At 41.7% G+C, this 22,441-nt stretch overlaps 4 protein-coding genes across 8 annotated transcripts; 1 reads left to right on the top strand and 3 right to left on the bottom strand.

The window, feature by feature from the left end:
• Positions 1-6: 6 nt before the first annotated feature.
• On the bottom strand, positions 7-10,648 carry hps5 (HPS5 biogenesis of lysosomal organelles complex 2 subunit 2). Of its 2 annotated transcripts, none has more exons than XM_079450951.1 (17): positions 10,506-10,648; positions 8,370-8,472; positions 7,389-7,499; positions 7,009-7,073; positions 6,744-6,936; positions 6,515-6,645; positions 6,198-6,419; positions 5,906-5,977; positions 5,434-5,522; positions 5,092-5,270; positions 4,364-4,522; positions 4,064-4,217; positions 2,411-2,519; positions 1,917-2,051; positions 1,770-1,838; positions 1,058-1,635; positions 7-838 (listed from the first exon to the last, which is right to left on the bottom strand). In XM_079450951.1, the coding sequence occupies exons 2-17, from the start codon at positions 8,469-8,471 to the stop codon at positions 567-569; spliced, it is 2,640 nt and encodes an 879-aa protein (XP_079307077.1). In that variant the 5' UTR covers position 8,472; positions 10,506-10,648; the 3' UTR covers positions 7-566. The 2 variants fall into 2 exon arrangements, with proteins under 2 accessions (XP_079307077.1, XP_079307076.1); XM_079450950.1 differs by having other exon boundaries at positions 6,515-6,615.
• A 1,198-nt stretch (positions 10,649-11,846) lies between these two features.
• On the bottom strand, positions 11,847-19,175 carry gtf2h1 (general transcription factor IIH, polypeptide 1). 4 transcript variants are annotated; one of them, XM_079449913.1, is made up of 17 exons: positions 19,085-19,136; positions 17,225-18,540; positions 16,816-16,863; positions 16,025-16,180; positions 15,668-15,860; positions 15,389-15,554; positions 15,204-15,297; positions 14,870-15,019; positions 14,713-14,792; positions 14,504-14,637; positions 14,333-14,420; positions 14,145-14,233; positions 13,946-14,063; positions 13,769-13,859; positions 12,910-13,025; positions 12,720-12,812; positions 11,847-12,593 (listed from the first exon to the last, which is right to left on the bottom strand). In XM_079449913.1, the coding sequence occupies exons 4-17, from the start codon at positions 16,176-16,178 to the stop codon at positions 12,507-12,509; spliced, it is 1,653 nt and encodes a 550-aa protein (XP_079306039.1). In that variant the 5' UTR covers positions 16,179-16,180; positions 16,816-16,863; positions 17,225-18,540; positions 19,085-19,136; the 3' UTR covers positions 11,847-12,506. The 4 variants fall into 4 exon arrangements, with proteins under 4 accessions (XP_079306039.1, XP_079306040.1, XP_079306041.1 ...); XM_079449914.1 differs by having other exon boundaries at positions 11,853-12,593; positions 17,225-17,281; positions 19,085-19,105; XM_079449915.1 differs by lacking the exon at positions 16,816-16,863 and having other exon boundaries at positions 11,853-12,593; positions 17,225-17,284; positions 19,085-19,175.
• rccd1 (RCC1 domain containing 1) lies at positions 17,026-21,411 on the top strand. Its single transcript, XM_079449918.1, has 7 exons — positions 17,026-17,302; positions 17,873-18,067; positions 18,151-18,316; positions 18,398-18,519; positions 18,602-18,922; positions 19,002-19,031; positions 19,110-21,411. The coding sequence occupies exons 1-7, from the start codon at positions 17,134-17,136 to the stop codon at positions 19,283-19,285; spliced, it is 1,179 nt and encodes a 392-aa protein (XP_079306044.1). The 5' UTR covers positions 17,026-17,133; the 3' UTR covers positions 19,286-21,411.
• Positions 19,276-21,837, bottom strand: cib1 (calcium and integrin binding 1 (calmyrin)). Its single transcript, XM_079449919.1, has 7 exons — positions 21,619-21,837; positions 21,414-21,448; positions 21,243-21,336; positions 20,878-21,031; positions 20,234-20,352; positions 20,062-20,150; positions 19,276-19,482 (listed from the first exon to the last, which is right to left on the bottom strand). Exons 1-7 carry the CDS (start codon positions 21,670-21,672, stop codon positions 19,461-19,463), a joined length of 567 nt encoding a protein of 188 aa, XP_079306045.1. The 5' UTR covers positions 21,673-21,837; the 3' UTR covers positions 19,276-19,460.
• Positions 21,838-22,441: the final 604 nt, after the last annotated feature.

The following is a 22,441-nucleotide window of genomic DNA, read 5'->3' as shown; positions in this document are numbered from 1 at the left end:
AAGAATTTGTCGTTTCCTCTCCGTCAATAGCTGTGTCTGGTTCCTTGTGTTCTCCTAAAAGATGTGCGCATACTGAGGATTCTTAACTAAGAATTAAACAAGACATCCTTCGTAGGACATACTGGCAGAAAAGGAAACAGGAAGTACCACGTTTCTATGACAGTACGTTGCACTCGCACACCAGTCAAATGAATTTAAATGATTTCTACATGACTGAGCAGTGGGTTACTTCTACTCTAACAATGCCAAACGGTAATGTTTTAAAACATAAAAAAATCTTGTAAACCACATCTGCTTGCTAAGATTAAAAATACGAGACACAGATTTATAAACGTAACATTTAAACACCACGTATTTGATTGAAAATATGAAAGGAGACAGCCTCGATGACGTAGCAGGTGTCAAATGAGACCTCAGGAGTACGTAGCCTACCCCAAACGAGACACCGCTAATGTGTGCTCAGCAAGACCATTTTGAGATTGAGCGCTACAAAGTCGTGTTCTACCGTTACTTCAGCATCTCCAGGCACGTCAACAAAAGCCCCGATCTCATTGGTCGAGCGGTTTTCAACACGGTGCGTCAAACAATAAAAATGAGCCTGAGGCTCGTGTTTGTGCACACTCACATTGGCACCCTTGTGGAGAAGCCTTTACTTCCAGAGATTCTTTTTGTTGTGCATTTACAGCACATGAAGTTGTTAGTGTGAACACGACTCGCCTGTACAGGTGTGACAGGAGCAGAGGTGCATTCCACGGCTGAAGTTCTCTCAAACTGCGCAGAGATTTCAGGAGATCGCCCTTCTGAATCACTTCCACCACCTTACTGGCCTGAGTGAACTCTACAACACAAGACTCAAGAATTGATGTCACATTATACGCACGACTACACAATAAACAACCAAATTGAAAATATGTAAAGACATGACTGAGACTAACAATATACACAGAACTGAAGTTCCTGTCAAGAGTAGAACGGCAGTAAAGTGCAGCGTTTACTCACCTTTACACTCTAAACTTCACACACTGTCGAACGAATAAATCCATGAAAACGTGCTTACCCATCATGCCTGCGATGTATGACTTGCGCACATCAGGCTGCTGACTGTATCTCAGCGTACACATGTTTCTCACTCGCTCCTGATCCAAGAGAAAGAAATATCTCCTCAAGAAAGCACACACGCCCTCTCCATCTCTCCCCCATCTGCCGGGACAGCCCAGCTCCAGGTACAGACAGGCCAGCTGTGAGAGGTCAGCGTGGAGGTCAGGGGGCAGGGGTTTGGGGGAAAACAGCTGGATCAGCTCAACAGGGTTAGTGAAGGGCGTGAACGGTGATCTGACTGGGGCTGTGAAACACGGACTGCTCTCTCCAAAGTCTTCTTCGGTTGAGGATTCTTCTGGGTACGTGGGCGGAGCTAATAAGCTCTCTGGCTGAACCAGAATGCAACAGGACACAGAAGACAAAACACGTTCATCCTCCAAAGTCTTCTCCTTTTCTTCCGTCCTGTCATTTTCTGTGTCTCTTGGTCTACCGGGGTCTTCTGGACCCAGCACTCTCTCCAGAACCAGAGCCCACTCTTCAAGCAGCTCTCCGAGACAGATGGGGTCCAGTAAAACCGTGGGGTCCTGGATCTGAGATCTGATAACACAAACAGACTGTTTCAGCAGAGCCCTGATGTTTGTTTATAAGCGTGGAAGATTTCTGATGTTGTTATGATGATAAAAGATGATGTGAAAATCTGAACTGAACAGTGTGTGTGTAGCTGGACTCACGTGGCCGTCTGTGTGGCGACTCTCAACTCCTGCAGTTCAGACTCGGAGCTCATCTGCTCATCGTTCGCTCTGAGACGCATCACAAAACACACGCTCAGTTATTACATCTACACAACATCACAGTAAAGAGTGTGACGGATGTCTCACTGGTGTTCTCCTTCATCCGGCAGAGGGGTCACAGGAGCCATCACATCACCCTGAAGGTCAGGCCGAGGCCAGAGGTCACTGTTCATCTGAAGGGTGTTGATCTTCTCTGTGGTCTTCTTCATGAAACTGGAGACGCTGAAAGACACACGTTCACAAAAACACCAACATCACATCTGAATCAAGAGTGAAATACAGAGAAACAAAAGGCAGAACTCCTGTAATCTTACCAATCACACGAGACGCTTCGGTGTACGACGACACAATGAGACGGAGAGCAAGAACACACTGCTATAAATGTGATACTGTAGTGAAACGGGAAGTTAGCGTTTAAAAATAACAGGGGACGCGACCAGCTGCGATATGAACCATTTAAAAATATGTTTGACTTTCTGTGGGGCCTTACTTCCCCGTGCCTAAGCCAATCAAAGCGGAGCAGAGCGAGTCCGGTGTGAAGGTTAAAGGGAAGTGAAATGAAGGGAAAAGTGTGTGCGTACCTGTCCCGGACAGCCTGCAGAGCTCGTGGAGGTTTAGGCCGGAAAGACAACGGTAGAAACTGCAGACCGAGATCAGACCTGTCGCTCTCTCCTCGCACAGACTGAGAGTCTTCAGGACAGACAGCATAATAGAGATCAAGAAAAGAGAGAATACAGTCAGGCGGCACGAGAAGCAAAAGCTCAACTTCATATCACATGAGGAGAATCTGAGAAAAAGAAAAGCGCACGTTGACAGCGGCAGATAAATGAGTGACGTGCTACTAACGGCTGGTTAAAGTGACTTTTATTTCAAACTTATTTCAATGTACAACAAATTGAGAAACAAACACCAAATGACACCACACTACACAGCTTTGTGCTGGTATCTCTGCCCTTCCTGAATGTATAAATCAAGGCTGATTTTGATCTTCTGCTATTATTACATGAATGCATGGGTTTAATCAGAAGTGACCCACGGTGTGCACTCGTGATGTGATCTGGGAAAACCCAACACATGGGGAAAATGGACATGTTACAGTTTGATACCATATGAAGGGTTCAAGCCCTTTCCAAAGCTGTTCTTTCATTTCGCTCGTACCTAGTGTGTAACAAACGTTATGGCTATCTGAAGTCCGCTGAGCGCTATGATCTTCAGCAAAGGAATTGGTGAAGAAAATGGGTTTAAGTGATGAAAATAAAAGCACAACAGTCGAGTATCACAAGTTAAAGACACTTTCAGTGGTAAAAGACTATTTCTGATGACAATTTAAATAAATAAACATTTCCTAGTATTGAAGTCTATAAAAATACTGTATAAAACCATTTGAATAAAAGTAATGTAAGGAAAATGGTGCTTAAGAACGAGAGCTCTGTCAGCAGTGCTAAGAGCATCATTACACAAGGACACTAGCAAACATAACGAACAACTGCTAGTAAGTTGGGAAGCAAGTTTTACATTGTTTATCATGGGCATAGTGTATGAACTTTTGCCATCCCGTTCTGGAGGCGGCTCACATGGGCAGTGGATAACTCCCGGTGCTCCAGCCGGTGAGCTCCGTCATCTCACGTTATCGTTGTACAAGAAAACTTTGCATGCCATAGTTTACACAGGACTGACAGGAAATGTGCATTGATACTCCTTCATTCTTCATGTTATGTGGTTTGTTAGATGCCTTTGTCAGGAGAGGGAAAGTTATGAGTGATGTCCTTAAACATCAACTATAGCCACTATAAATCGCTATTTTTCAGCAATAAACAAGTCCATTTTGCCACAATATTTTAAGAGATGATAGACATATAGACAAAAGGTTATAGAATAATAATAAAATGAAAACCAAAAATTGACTTTTGATCTATTTTGTGATATTCCTGAAAACGTCCCAGCGCGACATCCGACAGGTTTTCCCAGATTGCATCATACAGTATTTCAACAAATCCCTGAGAATTAAAGTAAAGAGCTTGGAGCAGTTCAGCTACAATTCCACTTCAAAAGCCTTTGAGACATCCTTTTATTCTCTTGTTTCTAAGTGTTCTGAACAACTCTCTTTCTGCTCGATACTGACTATTATTGGTGCAGACACATTCCTCCTGAGAGAGCCAATCACATTCCAGCAAACTCCCTTTAAGATGTAGAAGCATTCTTTCACTTTTTCAGTCTCTCTCTCTCTTTCTCACCATTTTCCACCTGCTCATCAGTGAAACTGAACTCCTTCAGCCGCTCCTCCTCCAGCGTTGTTTGGGTGGCGATTGAGTTGGTATCGTCATCTGATTGGCTGCCTCGTCGGCTGATGACGCGATAGATGCCACAGTCTAGAACATTAAAGCTCTCCTGCATTCAGAGATATTCAATATGTTAATTATGTTAATTAAATGATAGTTACAGCTTGAAGTCAAAATTCTTTACAGGAATAAAACACATGAAACTGTCAGTAACGCCTGGAAGTAGATCAGGTCGTTTTTCTATTGAACACTCACATGTGAGGAGATGCTGCTCCTGCGGCTGCTACAGGCAGAGTCCAGCGGCTCTAACTTGCTGATAACTTCCTCCAGTTGACCAATCAACTGCGGCTGGGAGGCGGGGTTAAGCTGCACCTTCAGCTGCTCCAGTCGATCAGTGGGGAGGGACTTCCTGGCCTGAGGAGGAAATAGAAAAGACTTTACATCAGGGGTCTTCAACTACTTTTCTTTGAGATCCAGATTTCAAAAGTATAAATAGGATGCTGGCCAGTTTTTACCATATATTCATTTCTTCTGTTATTTTGTATTTTGTTCCTTTTATGCTGTTTTTATTGCTGTTACTTAAAGGTCACATATTAAAACATGCAAACAAATAACGCGTGCACAAACCAACAGATTTGCAGATTATGATGTTGTAAACAACATTAGATATCTTTGACAGACAAATCGCTTCATTAGACGTCAGTACATTGTTATGAGCCGCGGGAATTACTTTTGTACTAAATGTAGCAGTGGTTTGGACTTTAGAAATGCACGTCCTGATTACGGCACATCTCTGAAAGCGCACCGTTCTTAATGTCTCTCCACTTATTTTAAATGTAAGGCCAGCCAGGTAGAGATGATTGACGGGACGCATTTGGCCCGCGGGCCCCCAGTTGGCCAGCTCTGCTTTACACTATTTCATCAATATCCAGTAATCAAACTGAAAATAATAACAGTGTTAATTGAAGTGTGTGTGTGTGTACCCTGGATGCAATAACTGCGTGCTGAAACATGCAGCAGACGGTGGCAGCCAGTGTCCAGTTCTCTCTCTTCATCAGACGCTCCATGCAGCGCTCAGGTGACAACAATAACAATTGAGACAAACGGCCATCGTCATGAAGACAAAACAGCTCATTCCGGAAAACAGCGATGTCCATCACATCTGCAGAGAGCAGGACAGATATGGACATAACCAGTTATACTGCATCTCCACTGCTGTCTGATGAAAGAACATTAGTTTGGCTTAACATTTATAAAGTTATCACTATAACCACACATACTTGTGTTTTTTCAAATGAACAACTTCTGTTATTTCACCTTCTTACCTTTGACCTCTGTCCACAGAAGAACCTGCCCACTATGAGGGGTGAAGATGTAGATGGCTGAACCTGTCCAGGTGAGAAGGTTTTGATCTCTGTCAAACACACACACACACAAAGTTCACATCTATTTTTAATAATACTTTATCCTTAAAACACAAACAGCAGGTCATGACCCCCATTGACTCCCATGTTAGGAAAAAATACTGTTGAACCCCAAATAAGATATTTTGAAGAATGTTGGACAGCAAACAGTTCTGGGGCACCTTTGACCGCCAGGGTATTTTTTCCTACTATAGGAGTCAATGGGGGTCAAAATCTGGCAAATTGGCATGCTTCAACAAAACACGAGACATTTATACACATTTGAAACAACTGGAAGTTGAGTTAATGATCAAATAATTTTCATTTTTAGGTGAAGTATCACTTGAAGTAAAGGTTTTACTGCAGTGTGATAAGAATCTAGAGGACTGATCACCCGAACTGAAGGAGTCTTGGAAACGCCAGAGACTGTGGACTCATCTGTGTAGAGTTGAAATGTGGCTCATTCCTGCGTAAACATCAGACACGACACAAATAAAAATGAATACAGCATTCACACTGACAGTAAGAGATCAGGTCCTGTGCATTTCATTGTGGGGTGCACACAGTGTGCTCTGTTTTACACCACACACAGGTATTTCAAGAAAACAGAACATGTGCAAACTGTGCAGAAGGATCAATATGAATCAGAGTTTGCGGAGATGTCAGAAGCGAGTGTAAACACACACCTGTAAGAGATGAGTGGCAGCGGTGGACAGGCCAGCAGCTGTTTGAACTGATGTGTGCTCAGAACTTCACCGCTGAAACTGGCTTCCCAAACACGAGAGCCCGGACGGGCACAGTACAGCAGAGGGGGAGGAACGCCCGGCTGACCCCGCTGACCCTGCAGGAGAAAACATGCCCCAAACTCTCCGTCACGCTCCTTACTACCCACACGCCAGAACTTCTCCCTGACACAGACAGACATTGAAACAAGATCTTAGGAGAAGAGACAATTTTTTGATAACTGGACAAACACACAGTCCCGCTCCAAACACACACACACCTCTCAGTATCACACAGGTAGCAGCGGCTGAGAGACGAGATCACAAGGTGTCCGTCCACGCAGCCCAGCTGAACAACACGTGAGTCCACCGTGGTGATAGTCTGAACGGGGAAGATGACAAACGCTGAGCCCTATCATACACACAAACACAAACACAACACACACAGACTGAAACACATAAACAAATAAAAATATACAAATTAATGTTTAGAACGAGGTTTTATTTTACCTTGCTCAGTTTAGAAAGTCCGGCGCGGACGCAAGACACTTTCCCTCCAACGTCTCCAGCAAACACTCGGAGTGTGGCGGTGTCCCAGCACAGAGACGTCACAGTCTGCCCCCGATGTTCCCATGATGTACACACTCGCTCCGGACGACCGCGACGCTCCACAAGCAGCTCCCACACCACAACCAGACCCTGACTGAGACACACACACACATCACTGAAGAGACACAAACTCAATACGCACATCAATACAGGTGAATAGGTATACCTTGTTGCCACGGCGATAAAGTCTTCATCATGAGGGCAGCATGCGACCTGCGTGATTGAACCTTCCTACAGAAAGACGGTACAGAAGACAGAGAAAGTTACAATGATGGATACGATAGCCAAATGGGACGCGTTTTTCTGTCATTTACACATTTGTACACAAAATCTACATAATGTGAAGAACATTCAGTTAAAATGTAATCAACTTCTGTATTTGTTTTGTGTAAAATAATAAAACCATTGATTTCGGTTTTTATTTATTATTGTTATAAAGAATTTTACACTTGCTAACTGCATTTCAACATTTCTACTGTAAAAAAAGGCTGATAATTTTGCTCTTGCGTGTATCAGCACATATATATCTTGTGTTTGTTTGTTTACTTTGTGCGTGAGTATGAGTCTTTGTTTCCAGCCTTCTCTCTGAATGAGGTGCAGCCCCCCAGCGGACGTCCCCAGTGCCAACCACTTCCTGGACACGGACACACACGAGCACTGCCACACAGGAGGAGGAAATGATTGTAATAAATCACAAGTGAAAATGGTCACGTTCTAATAAGGTAAACAGTATTAGGACAATAACAAATACACGTTTAAATCTAAAGGTTCTACAAAAGGCACTTCACAGTGAGGCTGTTTTTGTCTCTCAAAATAACACTTTAGTCAAAAACAACCATTGCTTTCAATCTTTTATCCAAGCTCTTGTGCAACATAAATGTTCTGTGACATGATCCGATATCTAATAGCCGATAAATAATAATTCATTTCCTCTGTTAAACTTCTTCAGCTGCTCACAGTTGAAATCCAGCACAGTTCTGTCTTTCTGTCGTGATCATTCACTTACGTTACTGATGTAGATCGAGTATTTATGAATGTGTGAATTATAGGAATAAAATCATATTGTGTGAATCAGACTGCTGTCTGAATGCTTTCTGTCTTGAGATCTGTTCCACTCGTGGCTGTTCAGAACACTTCTCTGGGTTGCTCTGGAAGAACATCTATCATTTGTTTGTTTAATCAAAAATATACCAGAAAGGTTTGAAGTGTAAATAATGTTTAACTAGTGTAAAGTAGACTTGATAAATAATTTTCAGAACTAATGGTTTCCTTGTTTTCTGCAGTCAATGTTTTCATATAAAAGATGGTGTCCACTTTTTGGCTATTGTATCAGTCTTAGGAAATTTTCTATTAATATTTAGAGACTGTATATCGGCCAATATATCAGTTATCTGCTTCCAATGTTTAAGAATAATGGGGCATCGGCCTAAATTTACATATCGGTGCATCCCTATCAGAAACTAAAAGATAAACAACACCACATGCATTTCATAGATGACAAAAGCTGTTGTGATGATGTGTGTTTACTTTGATTCGACCCGAGTCGAGCCGTAGGGCGGAGAGAAGAGGGTCCAGACAGTCAAACTCGGCCAGAACATGAGTACAGGAGTCAGAAACCACAGGAATCATCCTGACGAAAACAAACAACACACATTAAAGCATGTGGCATACTTTGATTTTTTTGTACACAAGCGTGTGGTCACTGCAAGAAATGGAATGCGCTAGCTGCGCTTAACACAATTCTGGCAGTTATTTTAAAAACAAACGAGGCATATGGTATACAGTACCAAATTTAATATTGCAAAAAATAGGGGCATTGAATTTTTGTTAAAATTATATTAATAATATAAATGTATGTGCCCCCATAAATGTACCATTTGGAATAACAAATATATAAGGATTAAATCTATATTTTTTTAGATTTGGTTTAAAACGGGAGTTATTTGGGTTTAACAATTAATTGGCAAGGATAGTAGTTTTATATCTAATTAATTTGTACATATTTATCATTTTTCTGATGATCCTATTCAATATCTTTTAGTTTTACATGCTATCCCCAAAATATTGCTAAAACTATTTAGAGGTAATAAATATTATTTGCAAACAATAGAAGAATTTACTTCTTGTTTTATGTTACAGTGCATAGATTTTAAATGCAATCATATTTTCATCCGTTCCCTTGTGCAATCCAAAGGAAAAATAGCTTTTACTACACAATGGAATTCTATATTTCAAAAAGATTTGGATTGGAGTAAAATTTGGAAGACACCTGATAAATATTGCATCACAAATAAGGTCAAAGAAGTGTCATATACATTTTCCATTGAGTCTATCCAGTTAAATCATTGGTGATACAACGTTTTAAAGTGGATATTGTGGACCTCTGTGTGTTTTGCAAGACTTCCCCTGAGACTATTAATCATTTATTTTGGGAATGTCCTTGCACACAAATGTTCTGGATAGAAATCAATAATTACTTAGACATCAAAACTATGTGTTTTGTTAAACTTGTGGAATCTGATATTTTGCTTAAATGTTTTTTGCATATATATGCATAAAGTTAAATGGTGTGAAAAGATACCCAACTTTGAGTATTTTAAAAATGAAGTTAACGGGTATTTGGAAACAATACGAACAAGCAAAGTTTAAAAGCAAGCAAGACAATAAAGCTATTTAATAAATAAAAGCTTTTTATGTAAAAGGCCTTTCAGTTTTTATTTTTTTAGACACCTGACTTGTATAGGTTTATGTACTATTATTTGTATAATACAGTTCTTCATTATTTCAAATAAAAATCTGGTGGTGCGGTACTATTCTGATGACGAAATTTGTGTCACGCGCAATGTACGGTGTCCCTCGCGTACGAGTAAAAACGGAACTATACTCCGGGCTTTAGGTCACGCATGCGCACGCGCAGTGTGTTTTTCTGAGCTTCTGGTCGTTCTAATGGACAGCACAGTGTTTTTATTAAATGCTTAAATGACAGCGAGCAACAATTCTAACTACTAAAGTAACAGTTTAATGCAGTTTAATGCAGTTCTCTGTTCCTGAAGTTGACCAGGACAGGCACATCTCAGGTCAGCTGTAGACACCTAAACATACTGTCTTACTAGTAGACAGCTCACTAGAATTGAAGCCACAGCCCGCCTGTCACATGACTCAAGGAAAATCCAGCGCACGCGCACGCGCACCATTATATTTGACATGTTTTACTTTGTTTCTTAACTTTGTGCGCAACAAAATAACCGCGCGCACACTGACAGGTATCCAGCAGAGAACACTTCCCCTTCCTCCAAAAACACAAATCTATCACAATTCGCCGCTGACACACTTATAAACACTTCATAAAGTGAATGCTTAATGTTTAACATCATTAAAAAGCGTTAGCCGATTAGCATGACTGTGAATCACGAGACCTGAAACAGCACAAACACATTCTTTTCCGTCAGAGATTCAAATAAAAGTCTAAGTTCAGTATCAGAAAACAACACTTCAGTTTCACTTTTCGCTCAGAATGACTTTCCTATTCAAGTTAACGATCGCGTGACTATATACAAAACCCCTTCAGTTCATCTTAATTTACAGTTAAGCTTTAAATAAGTGTCATGTCAACAAAACATATCATATTCAAGACGTATGAATGTGTATTAAATGATGCTTTACTTGCTCCTGATGGGCTCCAGACGCGTTTCAATGTGGATTTAATGTCCTGAGGTGCTGCGAAAGTGAATCAATCCTGCAGTGTGTAAAGATCGTGTGTTTGTGTATCTGTGTGTGTGTGTGTGTGTGTGTGTGAGAGAACTCACGAGCGTCTGACTGAAAGTGACCGGCGCTACTTCCGCATTACGCTGCACTCAGGGTCGCGCGCAGTGATTGTCCAAGGCACAGGGAACTACTTCTTAAGGCTTGCTCGGAAGCTCTATGATTTGAACTTAAATCGTTTTGTAATAATTAAAAAAATGTTTGTTCGAACGTCATTAAAGCTGATGTGATTTTGTGTCAATAACATGTAGGTTTTGTGTTTAGTTTCTGACAGCGGCGCACGCGTCCATCAGTGGACGGGGTTCATCGGTCCATTAGAAGCTCTTGTATTGATTGATATTTGAGATGCCCAAGAGAATAAAACCAGCAGCAGATAGAAAATAGCAAAGACTCGCACATCTCACAACCTTGAATCAGATTTACTCTTGAATTTTGTTGTACATATACACAACCATCACAAAGGTTTCTGAAAAGGATCACTTTTAACATCCGATGTTTCACATGGCTATTAAAGGGACAGTTCACCTAAAATGAAAATTCTGCCCTCATTTACTGCCCTTCTTGTTGTTCCAAATCTGCATTGTTCTGATAAACACAGAGAAAGATATTTGAAAGAATGCTTATAACATTTACATTTATGCATTTGGCAGGCGCACTTACATTGCTTTATCCTATAGGCCTACGTTAGTTTCTAATTATGTGCAATTCCTTAGGATCAAACCCACGACCTTGGTGTTGTTAACACCTGCTCTTACCACTGACCTTTGAGCTACAGGAAACAGCGACATACATTATTACCAGACAGATCTCGCTCCCATTGACTCCCATAGTAGGAAAAATACACTGGTAGTCAAAAGTGCCCCAAAACTGTTTTCTGTTCTATATTCAACAGAACAAAATAAATGATTAAGTATTTATTCCTACGATGGGAGTCAATGGCTGTTGAGATCTGTCTGGTTATAAACATCTTTCTCTGTGTTCATCTGAACAAACACATTTATACACATTTGGAACGACTGGAAGGCGAGACAATGATGACAGAATTTTCATTTTTGTGTGAAGTATCCCTTTAACCCTGGATGACAGAGGCAGATCTATGAAAAGATTGTGGTTAAAAAGAAACCAGAGCTTCCTCTTCTTGGCTCTCGTGGTGTAACGTCACCGTGTATCTGCTGTAAAATGTCAAACGTTTCTCTCAGCATGCTTTCAGGAAGTTCTTGTGATAAAACACACACACAAACACTCGGTGTAACAGTTTGATGACTTTATTTGAAATGACATCCACAACGCAGTGCAGCTGCAGTAGAAGCATTAACACGCTGTGCCATCACACAGATCATTTAATGCATTGCAGAGAATTCATATTCATTTACAGTATTGCTATATTTCCTCCCGTCAGCTTGTCTTGAACAACCGACTCGTGTCTCGGGAGACTTGAATTGGATTGCAGTGAAGAGTTCTCCGTATCATCCACTTTAAAAACTTCTCGCTCAAACAGTCCTTTGCATTAAACGTTATAAGTTCCTGAGAAACCTTCCACCGGTTTATTACGCCCAGTTTGGTCATCGTAGAAATACAAGACTGTTAAAATGTCACATCTTACAACGGAAATTAAATTATCCACTGAAACAGCGGTAAACAGAACGGAACAAAACCGAAGTGAACGAACAAAATATCAAGAGAAGTAAAACAGTTATCTGTGACTGCAGCTGTCCATCTCCACATGGACGATGACAGCGTGACCCTCTCAAAGCCCCTCTCCCAGGTAGACACGCCCACCAGCACCTTCAGCACTGACCCGAGTCGGCCTAAGCCGGGAGAGTGTGTGTTTCTTCCTCTCCCTTTTGTTGTTATTTGAGCGTCTTTTCTCTCTTTCAATGCGAACACGTTCTCCGGATCTTCTCAGGTCTTCCTCGTCATTCGTCGGCTTTGCCAGACTTGGAATTTACTGTATGCAGCCTGAAGCATTTCCTCCAGATGAGCCGTGAGCTGTCAATACACCACACACACAAATCAAGACGTGATTACACAACTTCACAACGCCTGCCTGCCTGTCTATCAAACATTCACACACAGTTTACTCAAGAGACGGTCATTACAGGGGCGTGGCCTTACATTAGCGCTCAAATACTGCCGTTGGATCTTCTCTTGAAAGGGGCGGAGTTTGGTCAACTGAAATCGCTCCAGGTTGGATTGCATCTTAACAACCTGAGCAAAGGAAAGAAAAACACACCTGACACTTAACAGCGATCGGTGATATTTAGCTGGGGCAATTATTCCATTTATCACGGATGTATTCTCTGACCTTTTCCTCCAGGAACGGAGTGTTAACAGGGAAACACGTCCAGAAATGTCGGAGCAGCTCTCCGGACGCTGTATACAAATGCTTCAGCTCGTTCTGAATGTCACTGGGCACCAACTCTACATTAGAGAGAGAGAGAGAGAGCAAGAGAGAGAGAGAGAGCGAGCGAGAGAGTGCGAGAGCGAGCGAGAGAGTGCGAGAGCGAGCGGGAGAGAGAGAGAGCGAGCGAGAGAGCGAGAGAGAGAGAGTCTTCATCAATACTTTCATCTTTATCTGTTTATACTGATGGTGTTACTTAGAGGGACAGATAATTATATACTTTTATTCAATTTTTTATTTGATTGTGCATGTTTATATAAATGTTTCCTTTGGCAATTTAACATTTGTTTTATAATGCTTCTTTGAATCTTGATTGAGAGAGAGAGAGAGAGAGAGAGAGAGAGAGAGAGAGATCATCAGCTCAAACCTGGCGGCGAGATATGTCAAGTCCTGTCACGACAGAAGAGCAACAACCAGCACAACACAACACAACACAGACACAACACACACAGACTGACACAACACACACAAACTGACACTTATGACAGGATCCTGTCACTTTCACTAAGAACTTTTGTCAATACTTCGCACTTTTATGTCTGTATTGATGTGTACATATTGTTTCTTATATAGGATACTCTTATTTTATTTTATACAGAATGTTTATATTTAATCTTCCTACTTTGGCAATGTAAAACACTTTTTTATCATGCCAATAAAGCTTTTTTGAATCTTGAATCTTGAGAGAGAGAGAGAGAGAGAGAGAGAACCAGGAGAGTATAAAGTAAACCTTCAATTTGAAATTGAGAGAGAGCAGACTCACGGTTAACAGTCTGTTGACTTCCACCCTGCATCAGAACCCCTCCAGGAGAGAGAGCCGAGATGGCTGAGCTCACCGCACTGCTGGACATCACCTGAAACAGAACATGACAACACATCATAACTCAAAGACCTGATCTCCTGGCAGGTTTCAAACACGTGTTCTGTTCATCGTCAGTACCTGAGTCAGGCGGGGTTTATAACTCTTCATCTCCTGCTGGATGACACTGATGGAGTTTAAGATGTCCTGACTGCTGGTGTACGGCTGTGATTGCAGAGGAACCGGGCCATGAGAATATCTAACAGAGACAAACACACAAAACTAATAACTCAACAAACACACAGAACACTTCTAAACGCTTGCCTCGTTTCAGGTTTACCTGCTCGATTTCTTCAGGTTCAGAGAAATGGGTTTACGGCGGCAGTCACTCTGCAGATCATCATATTCTATGGCTTCCTGTAATTTCACCTTCAGAGCGAGAACAATAACAAAAACATCATCATTCATCTGGAGCCATGCTGGGTGTTCTTTGCATCGCCTTGCTTGAGCCGTCTGCAGCTGTCTCACCTTTTTCAGCGGAGGCTGGAAGAGATCAGAGTCTCTGGAGTTTCCATCGGTGCTGCTGGTTTCACTGGTCTGATCACTGCAGGCTTCCCTGCGCACAAACACACATCAATCACACACGTGACTGAACACACACACACACACACACACACTCGTGTCCGTTGAGAGACTCACGCTTTGCGCAGGCCGGCGGCAAGCACCATGGCACTGTGATGATTAAAGCGTTTGATAATGGCACAGTTGCTGTTTTCTCTCAGTGTTTTGTTGGTCACGTTTGAGGTGGAGGAAGCCGCTGCTGTGCCGTAACCCTGCAGAAACAGAGAGGTCACAGGTCACAAGTCATCCTACAGACATCGGGTCAACAGTGATGTAAGGTCTCTCACCTCATCTAATGTTTTATCCTCCAGTGCGAGCAGATCCACCATGGGGTTCTTCACACCCTGAGTCACCATCGACTTCAGACCTGAGAAATAAAACAGCGAACGCTCAATGCACACTCATCGTAGGTTCTCGTGTGACAAATACAGAGCCGTGTTGCACCTTGCTCATCCTGTTTGGCACACTCGGAGAAGATGTCCTGCAGGCCCGTGTTAAGTCGATCTCTGTGGAAGTAATGAGACTGAAAGAAGCACGTCCAGAACTCCTTCTCGGTCAGGTTGTGAGGAACGTTCTCTGCGTATTTCTGCTTCACTGCAAACAGATGGAATGAAAGTCCTTTTCAGGATTTAATCAACAACTGAAAGGATATCACAAAAGCGTCTGAGATTTACAGAGATATTATGAACACACTATTTGTCTGAAAGACCGTTGTACACGTTTTTGTGCGATTAACTCTTGACATCTGAAAATATTTAAGCTGAATCACATATCTCACCGGTAGGATAGGTTCTAAAGATCGACTCGATGATGTCAGACGTCAGGTTGTAGCGCAGACCGTTGCAGCCGTCCGTCTGCGGTCTAATGTCAGCCTGTAACCACGGCCACACGTCATATCACAAGCTCTCATTTACAATGTAAATGTGACAAATACCCGGCGATTCGTGGCGAGCGAAAACTCACCAGGAAGGCAGCAGAGATGCCCACTTCCTGTTTGTTGTTGTTGGAAATTGAGTGGTCTACAGAACTCAAGCTCAGCCGATTGGCCCAGAACTCCTCAGCGCTGATCACCTGACTCACCACCAAATCCTTATAGAGCTGAAACAGAACAGGGTCTTCCTGCAGCATCCTGCAAAAACAAACGAACGATGCATGATGTTGTTCTGATGACTGAAGAGAAAATCAAGCACACTTTAGGAACAATGTGCAGAGAACTTTGTTGGTGAGATGATATCCGCTCACCTGTTCTTCTCCTCCAGCTCTTTGTTGGCTTTCTTCTTGAACTTGGGCAGGAGTTGCTGAAGGAGTTCTTTAGCGGCGTCTCTGTCCTTCAGTGCCGTGCTCTCATTGGCGAAATGAAAAGTGGTGCTTTCGCCCGTGTGCAGAACCAACTGAAGCTGGATCTTTGCTTTGCCGTCGGGGCTGATCTTTTGACCTGCACACGAGTGAAGAAAACACAGAGCACGGTTTACTAGTAGCTCAGATAGAGTTTATTTGGACATGATGCCGTAATTATCTGTTGAATTGTTTATATCTTAACACAGATTATGACAAGCTTCTCGACAAGAGGTGTTAAGACAACAAATGACTGGAACTCACAGCGGATGTCAGCATACAGATGACTGACAGTGAAGCGGTCCTTCCCCTCCGGACCCCAGGCGATCCGTCCAGCCATCAGATAGAGAGTTCCATCCTGCTTCCTCTGACGGACCTTCTTCACTGCTAACAACACCTCCTCTGACAGAGACGCCATGACTACACACACATGTATGTTTTATTATCTCCGTGGGGACATAGGCATAATGAGTTGTATACTGTACAAACTGTAGATTTGATCCCCTAAACCTAAAGATCCTAGAAAACTTTTTGCATTTTTAGATTTAAAAAAAGTATTGTTCACGAACAGTGACACGGGTCCACATGAGTTGTTGTGCATTCGGGTTTAGGTCCCCACTAACATATAAAAACCAAGTGCACACACATGTCTTTCCATGTGCAAAACTCAACAGATAATATAAAGAAAAGAAGAGCTTATGACATATTCAGATGTGTAAAGAAAGATTGAAACAGATGATAAACTGGAGAGAAAAGGAATTGATAATAAATCTATAAGAGATAATAAACCAGAAGTCTGTATTGAATCTCATTCAGATCAGTTTCTACCGGAGCTAACAGCACTAGCAACACCATCATTTATCTCTTTCTCACCAAAACAACTTTAAGTACATAAACCAACACTCATTCTCAGTAAATATAAACACCAAACTCCCTGCAGTGGCAAGAACGATTGAAACAAACAGAAACGAGATTTTAGACCGAGAAGTCTGTCCTCCGCTCACAACTGAACTCACTTTCGGGAAATGCTTTATTTCAGCATTAAAGACCCTCACCTGGCGCTCCAAAGCTGCTGAAGCCCGAACCTCAATGTTGATCTTGTGCTAGACGGAGTGAAATCAGTGTTAATGACCGTTTCTATGTTTTATTTACAGTCGACACAGACTCCGTGAGTGACAGCCGCTCTTACATCCGACCGCCATAGAAACAAAGTGAAGCTAGAACTTCCGCCGGTTTACGAATAATGGCTGATAAACGGGAGCATTTCAAAATCAAAGTCCTCAACGCTAAGGAGCGCGGCTTTTCTTTTGACAGAATACTCGATTTCCTGCTTTAGATGTTTGTAACACTCACTCGTGTCAGTTGTTTGTGTCATGAAGGAAAAACAGATGAACTGGTTTGGTTTTGGTTTTAATGGCTTCGGTCAGATTATCACTGGAGATGTGAAGTGTAAAGTTAACACACCTGTGCTGTTATCAGACGCGCGTGGATCAGACTGTAGAGTCAGCTGGAGCTCGAGAGCTGCTGTCATTCACACAGACAGTGAGGAAAACCTTCAGTACTTCAATGGATGATTCTACAAATTTGATGCGTATTTCTATTTTATATTGTTTGACAAATATCCTATTTTAATCATTTCTATATATACTCTGCTCACATCATTTTTCTAATTTGTATTTATAATTTGCCACATTTGTAAGTCTTCGTTAATATTTCAAATAAACGTGTGAGATGCATATTTAACTAGATCTTAAAGTCACACAAGTCTATACAGTGAATGATTTATCCATGCACGCCATCATTTAAAAAAATCAAAAACGTTAAGCTCCTCTCGCCCTCTCAGCAATAACTCTTCCCCACATGACGTCAGCAACATAAAAGAGGTTGGACTATACTGACCGTCCAACAGCCAGGCATTTTAAGCCCTCCCCGCCAGGCCCAACTTACAACAAACCAATCAAAAAGGGAAAGGCAGAATAAAGCACATTAATGGCAAGTTCCGTTCCATGGGGATTTTAAGACATAAAGCTTTCGACTAGAATCTTAAGGACTCCATGATGATCAGTTGTTGATCTTGAGTGCTCAGTGATGATGGTGTTGTTTGTGTTCCAGGTGGCAGTCGTGTGTGCGTGTCGGGGTTTGTGCGTCGTTCTTCGGGACAGGTGTGTGTTCCAGAGAGTGAGGGCTGCACAGACGCCTCCATCAGTGAAAGACATGTGACCATCAGCTTCACAAGCAGAGTGGAATGCTGGGAAATACAGCAGGCACAGAACCGGCTGGTTTGGAGCAGGGAACAGGAGTCCAGCGGTAATAAAACACCACTCACTGCAGCTAATTATGCTCTTCATGTAATAAAGAGGCCAGATGATGATGATGACGTTCTGTCACAGGTCAGGATGTTGCATTGCCGTTAGTGCCAGGCGGGTACGTGGTGCCCAGACCACCGTTCTTCCGTCCTCTGTGTGCTAAACTGTGTGCTGTCAGCCTGGCGCTAGGCACAGAACACGCTGTGCTACTCACCGCATCTGGAACGGTGTTTACCTGGGGATCTGGAAGGTCAGTGAATTTAAAAGGATATAGAAAATGAATATGCCTACGTATCTTTATACAACAAACGACTCTTCTTTTTGTTGGCAGTCACGGGCAGCTGGGTCATGGTCATCTGGCATCACAGGAGGAAGCTCAGATTGTGGAGGCACTCTGGGGAGTTCAGATCGCAGCCGTGTCCGCTGGCGGCTGGCACTCCGCTTCTGTCAGCGGTAAGAATATTCACCATACATCTGTAGGAGCACACATAGATTCTAAGCAGGTCTGACGCCATGTGTATCTGTTGGTGTTTAGCTGGAGGGGATCTGTACATGTGGGGCTGGAATGAAAGCGGGCAGCTCGGCCTGCCATCTCAAAGCGTGGAGGAGGAAAAGCTGAGAGCGAGAAGGACCGGTGACACACTTGTGTTAGCAGACGCGTACAAAGGTTCTAAAGATCTGTGTGTGGCCTCTTGTGGGTTTGGAAACGTAGACTTGGCCGTAAATCAAGCAGAGGAGAAAAACAAAGATGACGTGTTCATCTCCATTCAAGCGTTCCCGGCTCTAGTGGATATTCCTCAAGTGTCAGAAATCACCCAAGTCGCCTGCGGATCCAGACATACAGCCGCCGTCACAGGTGATATCCACACCCACATTTGTTTCATGACATTTCTAGTTGATATGAACATCATGGAGTAGTGTTGTTTTTCCTGTAGGTACGGGTGATCTCTACACCTGGGGATGGGGTAAGAGTTTGCTTTGCTAATGTAGAATGTAGATGTGTTGTTGCATTAGTCACCTTTCAGTCTCTCTTTCTTTAACAGGTTCGTACGGTCAGCTGGGACACGACACTGAACACAGCACAGATGAACCAACGCAGGTTAAATACTTTCACAGTCATGACATGCGGGTTCAAGATGTTGTTTGTGGATTATGGAACACTTTTGTGTCTGCTGTTCCACACGAACGATCCTCACACAAACACAGGCATACAGAATAAACCTTTATTACATTAGGTACAAATATATCATCCAAAATACTGATTAGAAACTGTAAGCATGTCAAATGAAAGAATGATCTAGAGAATACATGTAAAATCAAGGTGCTAGAGTAAGATAAGAGTTCGTTGAAAGATCACTGGTGAATATTCTGGACCGGAAAGCAGCTTCACAGCTTCACAACACAATCTTGAATGAACTACAAAACAACATTCATTTGTCAGTTAAATCAATGAAAATATCAAAGGTTTCTCAATTCTTCTCAAGTCATATGAAGATATAAAGGTCTAGAGATGATGTAGACTGTGCTTCTTGTATGACACAGTACATTTCTTCTATTGTGCCTCTTCAAACTACTTTCTATCCATTAAGATATGGAGTGAGCGAACACACTGCTGCGGCTTTAAAGAGTAAATGTTTTGTGATTTTTAAGGCCCTGCTTTGGTTTATGGAGTGTTTACGTACATACACGGTGTAAAAACAGTTGATGTAACCTCAATTCTTGACTGATTCTCAAATGATTCATTTGGCAATTCATCCATCTAATCCCTCCTTTCCGTCAGCCTACTCTGATCTGATTGGTCAGAGGGTCTATTCTGCTGTGATTGGTCTACTGCAAATTGAACATATGCAGGCATAACACGGAGTGACGTAAGTCTGACCCGGAATGACAGACGACTTATGGTGTAAACATTCCGTCTAACATCTGTGTTCTGCTGAAGAAAGGCCGTACTAGAGGTTCACAGTGACATGACAGAATGTTTTATCTTTCGCTCACCTGACAAAGTCTGGAGATCTGGAGATCACGTGCTGAAATTCAGAGAGGTTCACGGTTCCATCTTTATCGATGTCTGACTCCTCCAGGATCTGCAGAAGGAAGGGAGTTTGTGTCAGTGAAGCTGATCTGATGGCCGTCTGTCTCCTGTGAGATGGATTTGAGATGGACTCACATTGCCTATCAGCTGTCTCATTTCCTCTGGGGTGAGACAGGCGTCGTCCGTTTCTCCCGTCAGACAGTTCACCAGCTTCCTCAGGTCTCCCCCATCAAGCGTGCCGTCGTCATCAAAGTCTGGAGAATACAGGAATATCGTAAAGCCCACTTTGTTTATTATTCGTTTTTTCCTCAATCGTACAAATATAATTCAATCTTGTTTAACACTTTAAATAGGTTATAAATGAATATTTTGGTTCCAAAATGAGATAAAAACAATCTAAAATCATGTTTTTATTGTGCGTTTCATGCAATATCAATCAAACTGCAGTTGGTTTGTTTTGATTTCAAACATAATATCTCAAGCAATACTGCTTACTAACAGAATAAAAACATGATAATAAAAACAGAGTTATCTCATTTTGGAACCAAACTCTTCAAATATTCTGTTGGTTGCACCAGCGTAGTTTACGTCATCTGAAGGGGTCTATATCAAGTGTGATGTTTACAAGAGCTTTATCTAAGGACGAGAACATGACAGCAACCACACTTCATAATCCTTCAATTTCAAACCACTGATATGTAGGTTACTCCACTAAGATGATCTGATTCGTGATGTTAAAATAAATGTAAATGTGCACCAACTCCTTGAGTTGATATTACCGAAGATGCGGAAGGCGTAGTGGGATTTGATTTCCAGGGTCGCAGAGTCACTAAAAGCACTCAGGAGATCCAGAAAATCCTCAAAGCTCAGACTGCCATCCTTCCGGTCAGATGTGGAGAACACGTGGCAAATTCTCTCCCTGAATGGGTTCGACTGCCATCGATCAGAATCAACGGCAACAAAACACATGTGGTTTAATCAATCTGTAAAGATCTTCAAATGACATTCTTGGTGCAAAAACAGAACTGCGGGTAACGGTTTAGTATCAGGACACATGTCTAGAATCACCAGGTTATATTTCACCCCAAAACACTGTATATATTCTTAATTTCTTCTTTGGATTCGAGGGTTCAGACTTTCTTACTTTGAGTTCTGGAAGTGTCAGGATGTTCTGCATGGACACTCTTTCATTCGGCCCGGTCTCTCTGCCTTGGAGTTGACAGAATTTTTTGTGCGCCCTAAACAAACACATCAGTTGTGTAGTTTGATGACTTAATGATACTGTAATGGTATTAAAAGAGTGTGTGTGTCTTACTCGTTGATTTCTTGTTTTGTGAGAAATGTGAGCTCCTGAATTAAACAAGAAGAATTTAAACATTAAGACAAATAAGATCAACTGTCTGTTCTATATAATAAATAGACATTTCAATAGTTTCAATTGAATATAAAACGTGTAAAAATATAATATAGTTACACACAAACTGATTTCTCTGTATATTATTTGTTAGTGTGAACTTTACCTGATACTCCGACAGAAGCTCTTTCGGTAAATTATGACTCGCTGTTCCGCCCATTACTGACTGACTTCACAACTGATAAATACACTTTTAAAAGTCACTTTGTTTCGTATTTGCTTACTAATCCACGTATTTGTCCAGAGTTTTGTAGTTTTTGGTCTCAACAACAGGCGAGAGAAACTTTGGTCGTTGGTTGACAGGCTCACTTCCGCTTCCTGGAAGACGTGTAGTTGCTATAGTAACATGTTTGCTTCTCGCGCTGCGCAAGTCCAGCACAGGGAGTGTATAATGAATATATTATACATATATATGATGTTGATGCATTTTTAGAAAACGCACAAACTAAAGACATTCTAGTTTAAATCACGTGACTTTGCGTCTACAACAGAAGCGTGAAGGTTTTTCACATAAACACTTTTCCAGCTACACAGTGCAACAGATACACAATTATAACACATCTGAAAAATAAATAAGCAATGTATGTAGAAAGTCATTAAAGTACATAAAGTTAGTGCACAGAAATACACAATAAATTAGGCTGCAACTAATGATTATTAGTTTCTTTATTAATCGGATAAAAGCATTATTATTATTTGATCTTTTGCTTATAATAACCAAATATAAAACCCAAAATAAAGGTATTTATTGAATTCTTTGAAAAGTGAGTTTCGCTCTTTTATAAAAAAAAGCAATAAAACTTCTTTGAACATCGCAAATATAAGTAACAACCGAGTGTGTTGGTGAGGAAATGTTCCAAGTGAATGATAAACTTATTTTGAACTCCAATGTTAGACATTTGCTTCAACAAAAACTATTATTCGTTTTG

The sequence above is a fragment of the Barbatula barbatula genome, assembly GCF_947034865.1.
Source record: "Barbatula barbatula genome assembly, chromosome: 25".
NCBI lineage: Eukaryota > Metazoa > Chordata > Actinopteri > Cypriniformes > Nemacheilidae > Barbatula > Barbatula barbatula.
This window is presented reverse-complemented; position numbering and strand designations above follow the sequence as displayed.

Coding starts and splice junctions, on each gene's coding strand:
- hps5 (XM_079450951.1), bottom strand. CDS start 8,471: ATGATTCCTGTGGTTTCTGACTCCTGTACTCATGTTCTGGCCGAGTTT. Junction 5,271..5,433: donor TCTGTGGACAGAGGTCAAAG/GTAAGAAGGTGA, acceptor TGCTCTCTGCAG/ATGTGATGGACATCGCTGTT. Junction 4,523..5,091: donor ACGCAGTTATTGCATCCAGG/GTACACACACAC, acceptor TTTCCTCCTCAG/GCCAGGAAGTCCCTCCCCAC.
- gtf2h1 (XM_079449915.1), bottom strand. CDS start 16,178: ATGGCGTCTCTGTCAGAGGAGGTGTTGTTAGCAGTGAAGAAGGTCCGT. Junction 14,234..14,332: donor TCCAGCCTCCGCTGAAAAAG/GTGAGACAGCTG, acceptor CTCGCTCTGAAG/GTGAAATTACAGGAAGCCAT. Junction 13,026..13,768: donor AAGTCAACAGACTGTTAACC/GTGAGTCTGCTC, acceptor TCTCTAATGTAG/AGTTGGTGCCCAGTGACATT.
- rccd1 (XM_079449918.1), top strand. CDS start 17,134: ATGAAGGAAAAACAGATGAACTGGTTTGGTTTTGGTTTTAATGGCTTC. Junction 18,317..18,397: donor TTTACCTGGGGATCTGGAAG/GTCAGTGAATTT, acceptor TTTTGTTGGCAG/TCACGGGCAGCTGGGTCATG. Junction 19,032..19,109: donor TCTCTACACCTGGGGATGGG/GTAAGAGTTTGC, acceptor TTTCTTTAACAG/GTTCGTACGGTCAGCTGGGA.
- cib1 (XM_079449919.1), bottom strand. CDS start 21,672: ATGGGCGGAACAGCGAGTCATAATTTACCGAAAGAGCTTCTGTCGGAG. Junction 21,449..21,618: donor AGCTTCTGTCGGAGTATCAG/GTAAAGTTCACA, acceptor TGTTTAATTCAG/GAGCTCACATTTCTCACAAA. Junction 21,337..21,413: donor ACAAAACAAGAAATCAACGA/GTAAGACACACA, acceptor GTGTTTGTTTAG/GGCGCACAAAAAATTCTGTC.